Below are 12,141 nucleotides of genomic sequence, written 5' to 3'. Positions count from 1 at the left end.
TTCTTTTATAGTGCATTCTGGCAGCTAGCAAACTAGAACAGGGTGTGGGACAAATGATAAAGGGTAGTTGATTTGATAGTTGGTGATACTATGTTTGTCCATTTTTATCACTAGGGACCAATGAATATTGTCTAAAATTGAGAATGCTGCTGATTACACAACCAAGTAAGGATAAAAAAAAAAAATTCAAAAATAAAAATAAAGTTTCAGTGGCTGAGACACTTCAAACAGTCTAGAGGTTATCTTGGAGATTATTTTTATGCATTATATAGATACACCTTTTTAGTTTATGGTGTTTTGGAGTGGCTAGAGGGAAGTACCTGAAACTTTTGATCTGTGTTCCAGTAGCCTAGATTCCTGAAGATGATTTAATAAAGATAAAATGTTTACACTGTGACTGTGTGATTGTGAAAATCTTCTGTCTGATGTTCCTTCTATCCAGGGTATGGACAGATGAGTAAAAAATATGGATAAGTAAATAAATAAATAATAGGGTACAAAGGGTAAAATAAATTGGGTAAATGGAAACACTAGTGGTCAATGAAAGGGAGGGTTAAGGTGTATGGTATGTATGAGATTTTTCTTTTTTCTTTTTATTTCTTTTTCTGGAGAGATACAAATGTTCTAAAAAATGATCATGGTAATGAATACACAACTATGTGATGAGATTGTGAGTCATCAATTGTACACTATTATAGAGTGCATGTGTGTGATGATATGTCAATAAATAATAATAATAATAGATAGATAATAGATAGAACAACCAGGCAGAAGCTCAATAAGGACATAGTGAACTAGAACAAAACTACACACCAATTTAGAACTAACAAACATAAGAACAACACCCACCCAACAAATAGAACACTTTCCAACAGCATCTCAATGCACATTCTTCTTAAGCACACATGGAACATTCTCAAGAACAGACAATTTATCAGGACATAAAAAAAAATCCAAAGACATTGAAAAAGACTGAAATCACACAGAGTACCTTTTCTGATCTCAATAAAATGAAACCAGAAATGAATAACAGAAGGAAAATTGGAAAAGTCACAAATAGGTGGAAATAACATCCAGGCTCTCATGAGCAACTGCACGTTGGACATTGCTGTGCTGCAACAAGACTTGGTTCCCATTGTTTGTGGGGTTTTTTTTTCTTCAAAATATGGCAAAGGTTCAGGTGAACAATGTAGTGGTGCTGGATAACCATTCTCCTTTCTACAACCCCTTCCAATTTGAGATCACCTTCGAGTGCATTGAGGACCTGTGAAGACTTGGACTGGAAAATTATCTGCATGGGTTCTGCAGAAAGTGAAGAATACGATCAAGTTTTAGACTCTATTTTAGTGAGTTCTGTTCCTGCAGGAAGGCATATGCTTGTATTTCAGCCCGATGCATCTAATCTAGAACTCATTCCAGATACAGATGCAGTTCGTGTGACAGTTGTGCAATCACATGCATCTATCGAGGTTAAGAATTTACTAGCGTTGGCTATTATGTAAATAATGAATATACTGAAACAGAATTCAGGAAAAATCCACCAGTAAAACCAGACTTTTCTAAGCTTCAGAGGAATTTTGGCATCTAATCCCAGGGTCAGAAGATTCCACATTAATTGGGGAGGTAACACGGAAATGCTGGAAGAGGCACAGAGCGGCAATCCAAATCTTTCAACAGATGCATTGCCTTCAGCATCAAAGGGAAAGTTCACATCCGAAAACTCACTAAATGTCATGTCAGAGTCCCAAATGGACTGCGTGTGACCACCTGCCATCCCTTTAGCACAAATTAAGCTATAAACACAAACAGAACTATTTCCTGAAATTCCATAAGTATAGTCAAGACCTGATGTGAAGAATTTATTTTAAAAACATCCTGTAGAAAGTTTGTAAGAAATCATTATTTGAGCAAATTGTGGAAGACAGTTTTTTTGTTTTTTTTTTGCATGGGCAGGCCACAAATTGTGAAACATAAACACAACTATTTTAAGTAATGTTTTCTCTAATATGTTACTCTGTTCTGAAACTAATCTGGTTAAAGTATATATATATATATATATATATATATATATATATAGTTTTCTTCTCTATAATGTAATTAAGGAAAAACATGAATCATTAGACCAGGTTATTGAAATGCCTTAACTTCTTAGATGATAATCTTGTGGGCCACTATTTCACTGGCCTGGAAGGAACAAAGTTCACTTCAACTAAAATATTTCTTCCTGTGAAAATATACTGTGTGGTTTACTTTAAGGGGCAAATTTCTATTCTTTTTCATATTTTCTTAAAAGGGGGACCAATGAAATCAACTATATGCTACCAAGAACTTCAGGGTCTGATTTTCCAAGCCTCCTGAAACCTCTATGGTTATTATTGCAGTTTATGTAATGTTGGACAGCTTTTGGTTTGGTGTCCTAAGAACATAACAAATGTGGTTAATTGCTTAGCAGTTCCTTTGGCTGTGGTTTTTGTTTTGATTCTGTCATAGCAGAGCTTATGACATCAGAGCACTCCCTGAACTATGCACTATTACTGCCCTCCGGGGAATTCCACATGTAAAAAACATACAATGTCCTAAATTTAAGAATAGGATATTATAATGGCTCAGATCTGTTCACTAGATTTATAAAAATACTATGAACTTAACTTTTGAAAAGTTGTTTTGATAGATCATCTGTTGTTGGCCACATTTATATAAAAACAGTGGATTTGGAAAGATGTATTCAGTGTTAACATAACAGATAAGTTACTTTTTTGGAAATCAGTATTTTTTCACACCAGTAGTAATCTTCTCCACACCTCCTGACATTCATGCAGAATAACATTAGGCATATTTGTGGTTGACATACTCTAGATAGCTTTTCCAGGTAAATTTTTAAAGCACAGTTGTGGAGAGGAATCAATTAACTAGATGGGTCAAAAGGTTCTTTTCCTTTGGTGTGAACTAGGTCCTCCTCAAAAAATTTCTTAAGCTCCATTAAATTAAGTAGAATATTTTACTCTTGCTGCTAAGCAAGACATTAGCCATATGATGCAAAGTTATGCAGTGACTTCATATCTAAAACATTTATACTGCACTTTTTAAAGCTTTTACTTTGAAGAAGGGAAAAAGGCATCTGTCTAAACATGGGTTCTCAGTTGTGCCTATTACCTGTCATTCTAAAAAAGTTAATTAGTGAAGCAAAATTTTACTACATGTTGAAGTTTGAAATTTAATATTCCAGATTTTAAAAAACTTGTCCATTAACCAGGTCATAGATTTTAAAAGTAAAATGCTTATGACTGTTAAAACTACATGAAGGCGTGGTGTGACGGGGGCTCAGTGGCAGAATTCTTGACTGCCGTGCCAGAGACCGGGGTTCAATTCTTGGTGCCTGCCCATGTAAACAAAACAAATACAAGAGGACTGCTGACTTTGGACATTATACATGATGCCCAATGTATGGAGGTGGCTGAAGGGTACACCGAGAAGTAGATTGGCAAATGATGGATCGAATAGTGTGCTGCCACTAGTAGGAACGAAGTTGTGAGGCATGAAACATTGTGAGTGAAACTGTGGGACATTTGGTGAGGAAAAATAAGCCAGAAACAAACAAAAAAACAAATATTGTATGGTTTCATTTAGAAAATACTTATTAGGGCCTAGATTGTAAGCTTTTATAACAGACACATTTAGTCCAGAGTGGTAATTGTTATTTCTGGATTTTGACAGGCTGCTTTATATCTGTATAACATGTTACTGAGAAATAAGAATGAAGCCAATCAGGTCGGGATTAAGGTAATTCAGAATACAGGAGTAAGGAAGACATTATCTATTTTAGAACCTCATCTATTCCTTGAGACCAAAGGAAGAAAGCCTCAAGATCAAGGGTTTGGCCTATTGATTTAGGCCCTAAATCAATTTTCTGTAGCACATAATATTATTCAACCTGTCTAGAAAGATCATTTTAATAATCCAAACACAGGGAGCTCAGAATAAGAATGAGGGCCTTTAATCCTGTATAGTTTAATGTAATGACTGGATAAATCCCAGAGTATATTAAGTAGATAAATAAAAAAGTATTGACAAAGTCCCTTGAGGGATGGGAAAAAAATAGATTGAGCTACTAAACTTTACCACCGGGGAAACCCCTGATACTGTGTCAAAGACTAGGGACACCCAAATCAATAGGCCAAGCCCTTGATCTTGAGGCTTGCTCTTGTGAAGCTTATGTACATAGCAGAGAAGCTTAGCCTACCTATAGGTATGCCAAGAGTTACTTCTGGAGGACCTCGTTTTTGATGTGGCCTCACTCTCTAAGCCCAACTCAGCAAGTGAAATCATTACCTTCCCCCCTACATAGGACATGGCAACCAGGGGTGAAAGTCTCCCTAGTGGCATGGGAGATGACTCCCAGGGATGAACCTGGCCCTGGCACCATGGGATCAACAATGCCATTCTGATCAAAAGAGGGAAAAGAAGTGTAACAAATAAGATTATCAAATAAGTGGCTGAGAGAGTTCAAATAGAGTCAAGAGGCTACTCAGGAGGTCACTCTTACCCAAGCTTCAGTTAGGCATTGCTACCTATCATAACTTGCCAAACCCCAACCAAAACCATTCCAGCCAATCCTAAAGAACACCCAGGGCAATATATAAGATTCTACAAAGGTTCCATTTACTACAATCTCCAGATGGGTCCCTGGACCAGATAAGTCCTGAAACCTAGAGGGCCCAACCTCCCCATAGCATCAGCTAGTTCCATCTCTCTACCCCATATTATTGACAGCCCTTTCCAACACGAAAAAGTTAGAATGGTTATAGCCCAAACACCCCAAATGAGTGGGAGAGAAAGACCAAGGTGAGGGTGGAGTTATACAGAGAAGGTAGAGTTTAACAAACAAATGTAATTGCTGAATCATTAAATTGATACTTCTTTTAGTCTCCAGTATCTTGGAGCAGCTAGAAGTAAAAACCTAAAATTGTGGAATTGTAACCCATACAAACTCTGAAATCTGTTCTACAACTTATTGTTCTGTGTGTTTTGAAATGTATTGCTTTTTGTATATATGTTAATTTTCACAAAAAAGAAAGAAGAAAGTCAATTGTGATGATTAAAAAAAATTTATTAAAAAAATATTTATTCCTTCTAACCTCCTATGTTCTGTCGCAGCTAGAAGGAAAAATCTGAGAGGATGGTAAAGTAGATTCTGACAAACTCTGGGATCTGTCCTGTAACTATTTGTTGAAGAATGCTTTGAAAACTGTTGCTTTTTTTCCTTTGCTTTGTATATATGTAATATTATACCATTTAGAAAGTAGAAAAAGAAAAAAAAAGCTAAGAAATTGTTCTAGGTTAAATGTAATTACAGAGCTACGACAATTAAATTCCAACTGCGTTCCTGTGTTGGATCCTGGACTGGAAAGCTTTTTAACTTGCTATTATATTAAGAACAGCTTTTCAACAGCTGGCAGAATTTGTACAGGAACTAAAGCTTAGATAGTGGTACTACATCAAAGTAGAGTGGCCAGAGGTCCCAATTTACCTGGGCCAGTGCCAGTTTATACTTGTTTTCTCTTTGTAAATTATTAATAGTGTCTGTCTCCTTTCATTCTCAATTTCACAAAAAATTTTATGGTCACCCAACATAAAGGAAAATCTGTAGTGGGGATTTCTCAGAAATCATCTGCTTTCCTCATAGAAGAGGGCAGATGGAAACAACTTGGTCCTTCCCTCTTGCCCTCTCATTCTGTCTTGAAAACTGAAGTGATGTCTGGATCTGCATCAATCATCTCACAACTTCAAGGTAACAAGCTGGAAGAAGAGGCCAAAAAGATGCACATAGACCTGACAAAGATGAGTTACTGAACCTGCCAGTGACCTCCTACTTCCAAACTTTCAGTTATTTAAGCAGGAAACAAAACTTAAGTGTTTGAAATCAGGCTACCACCTGAAGCCAATCCTTCCACTTGTGCCCCAACTCTACTTGCCGTCCTCCAGCAGTCCTCCCCTTGGTCTCTGACAGCATGAACTGTGCTAAGTACCAAACACAATAACTGAACAAAAGATCTACCCCTTTCCCATCACTGTGAAACTTTAGAACACTTGAGATAAAAAGAGTCTAAAAGTTCCCACAGAGGGGAGACAAAAACAGCTCACACAAAGGAACAAGGATCAGAGTGGCCCTGGGGTTCTTAAGACAACAATGGATATGACAAGAACATGGAGCCACATCTTAAAAATTCTGAGAGAAAATTATTTTTGAACCCTAGATTTCCATACTCAATCAACCTATTATGGTTGAGCATGGAATGGTCTTTCTTTTCAGATATGTAAAGATTTAGAAAGCTAGCAAGAATGAGTTCCATCAAAATAAGGGGGAAACCAAGAAGCTATGTGCTCTAAGAATAGATTATCATACATCCAGAAAGTGATGAAGAGAAATTATAGAACATTAACTAAATAGCAGAACTAGAGAGCAACCAGCCCACACAGAAATAGAAAGATGAAGTTGTGAAAGGGAGGCCTCAGGGGGCAGAGTGGAAGGGATAGGTAGGTTCTAGAATTTGCTTAGCTACTTGGAAAATACTGCTGCTAATGATCTGCTAGATCTGTGGAAACAACTGAAAAAAAAGGGGTGTGGGGAGAAAACTATGCTAGTAAAGCAAGGCAATAATTAACTCCAAGAGAAACAAAAATGTTACTACAAAGGAAAAATACTTGGCTAGACAGTGAACATATTCACATATATAATAACACAAACACTATTAATTTAATGAAAAATATGATAAAACCATATTAGAAATATGAGGGTAAGGCAAATGGGCTGGGAAGTGGTGTAAGGAAGTGAAATTTTCATTTACCATAACAGGAAATCAATCAAGAATGCCTAAAATTAATAAATCAAGAAATAGCAGTGTAAGTATATTATTTAGAAACATGGCAGTAAATACCAGAAGAAACAGCTAAAAGTTGGAAGCATTTTTATTGGGAACTGAAAGGTACAGATGAGGGTGGGAGACTGTTATTTTTTAAGTGGATGAGTATTAATCGAGTTTTTGACTATTGTGTGTATTATTTTCATTAAAAAAAATTTACAATCATTTGCTTTAAATAAGGAGGAAGCACAATGAAAAATGATAGCTGGGAAGAAAGGAAGGGAAAGCAAAATCAGATATTTGTAAAACCTATCAAAGTAAAGAGCCATTTCAGGTATGAAAGACCATATATTCCTTAGTAGACCCTGAACAATAGTTTATCACAGTACAGAACAGCTGTTCATATACATGAAGAAGTAACATCAAAACAGGTGAGGACTTTCGGAGAAGATGGCGGCTTAGTAAGACGCGCAGGTCTTAGTTCCTCCTCCAGAACAGCAACTAAAGAAACAGAAACAATACGAAACAGCTCCCAGAGCCATGACAGAGACCAAAAAGACAGCGTACCCCATTCTGGAACGGCTGAACGGGCAGGGAGAATCCGCTGCAGTGAGATACCTGAGGGGCGCACGTTTTCCCGGCCGGGGCGGCTGGCGACTGGGGTCCCCTCCACGCACATGGCTCCCCGGTCTGACTGGGAATGTTGGATAGTGGGGCCCTCCTGCCACGCTTGGCATCTAGGGCCAGCTGGGCAATTTGGACCGGCACTCCCCCAAGCCGTGGCGGCCGGCGACCCCCCATCGATGCGCAGTTTCCTGGGCCGACTGCGAGATTCGGATTGGCAAGTTAAAGGAGCCACAGTATCCTTTACTGGTGGGACCCGCAGGCAGACGAGCGCCACAAGCGCCACCTATTGGGCAGGAAAAGAAAAACAGAGCCCAGAGATTTCACAGAAAAACCTTTCAACCAGCCGGGTCCCACACCCAGGGAAATCTGATCAAATGCCCAGACACCAGCAGAAAATAATGGATGACGCTCAGAAAATTGAAGATACGGCCCAGTCAAAGGAACAAAGCAATAGTTCAAATGAGATACAGGAGCTGAGACAACTAATGCTGAATATACGAACAGAAATGGAAAACCTCTTCAAAAACCAAATCAATAAACTGAGGGAGGACATGAAGAAGACATGGGCTGAACAAAAAGAAGAAATAGAAAATCTGAAAAAACAAATCACAGAACTTATGGGAGTGAAGGACAAAGAAGAAAAAATGGAAAAAACAATGGATACCTACAATGGTAGATCTAAAGAGACAGAAACTACAATTAGTGAACTGGAGGATGGAACATCTGAATTCCAAAAAGAAACAGAAACTATAGGGAAAAGAATGGAAAAACTTGAGCAGGGGATCAGGGAACTGAATGACAATATGAAGCGCACAAATATACGTGTTGTGGGTGTCCCAGAAGGAGAAGAGAAGGGAAAAGGAGGAGAAAAACTAATGGAAGTAATTATCACTGAAAATTTCCCAACTCTTATGAAAGAGCTAAATTTACAGATCCAAGAAGTGCAGCGCACCCCAAAGAGAATAGACCCAAATAGGCGTTCTCCAAGACACTTACTAGTTAGAATGTCAGAGGTCAAAGAGAAAGAGAGGATCTTGAAAGCAGCAAGAGAAAAACAATCTGTCACATACAAGGGAAACCCAATAAGACTGTGTGTAGATTTCTCAGCAGAAACCATGGAAGCTAGAAGACAGTGGGATGATATATTTAAATTACTAAAAGAGAAAAACTGCCAACCAAAACTTCTATATCCAGCAAAATTGTCCTTCAAAAATGAAGGAGAAATTAAAACATTTATAGACAAAAAGTCACTGAGAGAATTTGTGACCAAGAGACCAGCTCTGCAAGAAATACTAAAGGGAGCACTAGAGTCAGATACGAAAAGACAGAAGAGAGAGGTATGGAGTAAAGTGTAGAAAGAAGGAAAATCAGATATGATATATATAATACAAAAGCCAAAATGGTAGAGGAAAATATTATCCAAACAGTAATAACACTAAAAGTTAATGGACTGAATTTCCCAATCAGAAGACATAGACTGGCAAAATGGATTACAACCCAGAAATACCACTGCTAGGTATCTACTCAAAGGACTTAAGGGCAAAGACACAGACGGACATTTGCACACCAGTGTTTTATAGCAGCATTATTCACAATTGCAAAGAGATGGAAACAGCCAAAATGTCCATCAACAGACGAGTGGCTAAACAAACTGTGGCGTATACCTACAATGGAATATTATGCAGCTTTAAGACAGACTAAACTTATGAAGCATGTAATAACATGGATGGACCTAGAGAACATTAAGCTGAGTGAGTCTAGCCAAAAACTAAAGGACAAATACTGTATGGTCCCACTGATGTGAACTGACATTCGAGAATCAGCTTGGAATATATCATTGGTAACAGAGACCAGCAGGAGTTAGAAACAGGGTAAGATAATGGGTAATTGGAGCTGAAGGGATACAGACTGTGCAACAGGACTAGATACAAAAACTCAAAAATGGACAACACAATAATACCTAAGTGTAATGTAACTATGTTGGAACACTGAATGAAGCTGCACCTGAAATACAGTTTTTTGTTTGTTTGTTTGTATCTTTTGTTTTTTTTCCTTTTTCCTTTTTTATATATATATATTTTTATTAGTATTATTATTTCAATTCTCTTCTCTATATTAACATTCTATATCTTTTTCTGCTGTTTTGCTAGTTCTTTTCCTAAATCGATGCAAATGTACTAAGAAATGATGATCATACATCTATGTGATGATACTAAGAATTACTGAGTGCATGTGTAGAATGGAATGATTTCTAAATGTTATGTTAATTTCTTTTCTTTTTTTTGATTAATAAAAAAAATTAAAAAAAAAAAGAGGACTTCCCAGGATCTGGAAAAAAAAAAAAACAGGTGAAACTGTTTTCAATCTACTCTGTTTAATAAGGCAAGGAAGTACAATATGGAGAAACAGTCTCATCAAAAAATGGTTAAATTAGTACAGATTCATCACCTGAAATGTGACCATATTGGTTCCCTGATGATGTTAGAAGAATTGATTTAGGTAAGAAATCTTGTTACCTAAAAATCTAAATTCTAAATAAAAATTACCAAGATACTAGCAGCCAATTTCAGACTTTTAATTGTCTTCTTCATTCTAAGAACTATCACATCTGTTTTCTTTCGATTGCTTGGGCTGGTTTGGGCCAAGATCTAGTCATTATATAATCTGCCAGCATTGTAGGTAAATAAGCTAGAGGAATAAAGAAAAATTGAGAATCCCAGCCAGCTGAATATCGAGTGTGGGGTGGTACAGATGTTAAAGCATGTTCCATGCAGTCAGTGACCAGATTCAAGCTTGTGAAACAATTCAGCAGCCCTTTTTTGGTATTCTTGTGATCTGTAAACAAGAAAAAAAAAGTCAGCAATCTTACTCTATATTTTTATTTTAAGATCCTGCTGTACATGGTCACACTTATCTAACCAAGTTTAGTTTCTGCGAAGATGAGGCCAATCCAGACCTATGCTTTCCAACTTGATAGCCACTAACCACATCTGGCTACTGAGTACTTAAAATGTGGTTAATCCATAACATCAGCTAGTTCCATCCCCCTATCCCACATTATAGACAGCCCTTTCCAACATGAAAAAGTTAGAATGGGTATAGCCCAAATATTCCTAAGAGTAGAAGAAAGATCAAAGGTGATGGTGGAGCTATACAGAGAAGGTAGGGTTTAATAAGTGAGTATGATTGCTGAATCATTATATTGGTATTTCTTCAGCCTCCAGTATCTTAGAGCAGCTAGGATAAAAACCTAAAACTGTAGAAATGTAACCCATGTCAAATTCTGAAATCTGTTCTACAACTAATTGTGGTGATGTGCTTTAAAATTTATTGCTTTTTTGTGTGCATTTTATTTTTCACAAAAAAGAAAAAAAGTTTATTGTGATCATAAATGCACAGCTATATGATGATATTGTGAACCAATGATTGTACACTTTGAATAATTACATGGTATATGAATATATAATAAATGTCAATAAAAATAATTTTTAAAAAATGATCAAAGGAGAAGGTGAGAGAGGATTTAATAAATGAGTATGATTGCTGAATCATTATATTGATATTTCCTTTGGTTTCCAATGTCTTGGAACAGCCGGAAAGAAATACCTAAAATTATGAAACTATAACACGTAACAAACTTTGAAATCTGTTCTATAACTAATTGTTATAGTGTGCTTTGAAATTTATTGCTTTTTTGTATATATGTTGTTTTTCACAATAAAAAAAATTAGTGTGGCTAATGCAACCAAAAAACTAATTTTTTAAGTGCAATTTTAATTTAAAAATTGATACTCCATTCAGTTATTGGAAAATTTGACATACATTTGGAATAACTTTTCAGTTGTAAAGTTTTAACATTTTTATTGAGATATAATTCACATATCATAAAATTAATTTCACCTGTTTCCTTTTTTTTTTTTTATATTTACATGGGCAGGCACCAGGAATCGAACCCAAGTTCTCTGGCATGGCAGGCGAGCATTCTTGCCCGCTGAGCCACCGTAGCCCAATTATCCTTTTTTTTAATGTGACTATTAGAAAACTTAAAATTACACATGTGGCTCTAGTGCCAATCTAGATTATGCTGATCCATGGACAAATATATGAACAATTCCAACTTCTTTCAAAAGAGAAGGCACAAATCATGAAATACATATATCCCTCCTTTTATGTGTAGGCACTTCTTAGTCAATTCTCAAACTATAGATAAATGCCCACAAGGGGAGAAAAAATCCCTAATAGTTAAAAACTTTAGATGGGAAAGAATTTAGAGCAATGGCCAGCCCTCTGGTAGGCTGGGAACTGTAGTTCTTTAATAGACTGAGTTCTGAGTGCCTTACGTATTGTTTCTTGTCTTCTCGGACTCTAACCTCTCTCCTCTGCTCCACTGATGGTTCTCCTCTGGCTTGTTACACCTAGATGATGGGACTCTAGGTCAGGCATCTTCTGTCTGCACATTGCCCTCCTCTTCTTCTCTGGACTGCAATATCACGCATCACCAGTGGTAAGGCCGCTGCTAACCACTAAGGGCCTGTGTGTGAAATGGAAAAGAGGTCTGCTCCGTTTAGCCTTGGCAAGCTACTGACATCTTTGTGTGAAGAAAAAGCATCTCACTGTCCAGGAAGGCACAGCCCCACATCAGGGTTCAAGGTTT

General features: G+C 37.0%; 1 protein-coding gene and 1 pseudogene across 1 annotated transcript in view; one reads left to right on the top strand and one right to left on the bottom strand.

Annotated features, from left to right (window-relative positions):
- Nucleotides 1-1,165: 1,165 nt before the first annotated feature.
- Nucleotides 1,166-1,763, top strand: LOC143690123 (histone chaperone ASF1A pseudogene; annotated as a pseudogene).
- An 8,095-nt stretch (nt 1,764-9,858) lies between these two features.
- LOC143642559 (17-beta-hydroxysteroid dehydrogenase type 6-like) overlaps nt 9,859-12,141 on the bottom strand; it is a 72,484-nt gene continuing 70,201 nt past the window's right edge. The window contains exon 5 of the mRNA XM_077111089.1: nt 9,859-10,322. Within this exon, the coding sequence (XP_076967204.1) occupies nt 10,090-10,322 (233 nt within the window). The 3' untranslated portion in view covers nt 9,859-10,089. The remainder of the gene's footprint in view (nt 10,323-12,141) is intronic.

Source organism: Tamandua tetradactyla, chromosome 7 (assembly GCF_023851605.1).
Source record: "Tamandua tetradactyla isolate mTamTet1 chromosome 7, mTamTet1.pri, whole genome shotgun sequence".
Taxonomy (NCBI): Eukaryota; Metazoa; Chordata; class Mammalia; order Pilosa; family Myrmecophagidae; genus Tamandua; species Tamandua tetradactyla.
The sequence above is the reverse complement of the archived record's forward strand: the minus strand, read 5'-3'. Positions and strand labels throughout refer to the sequence as shown.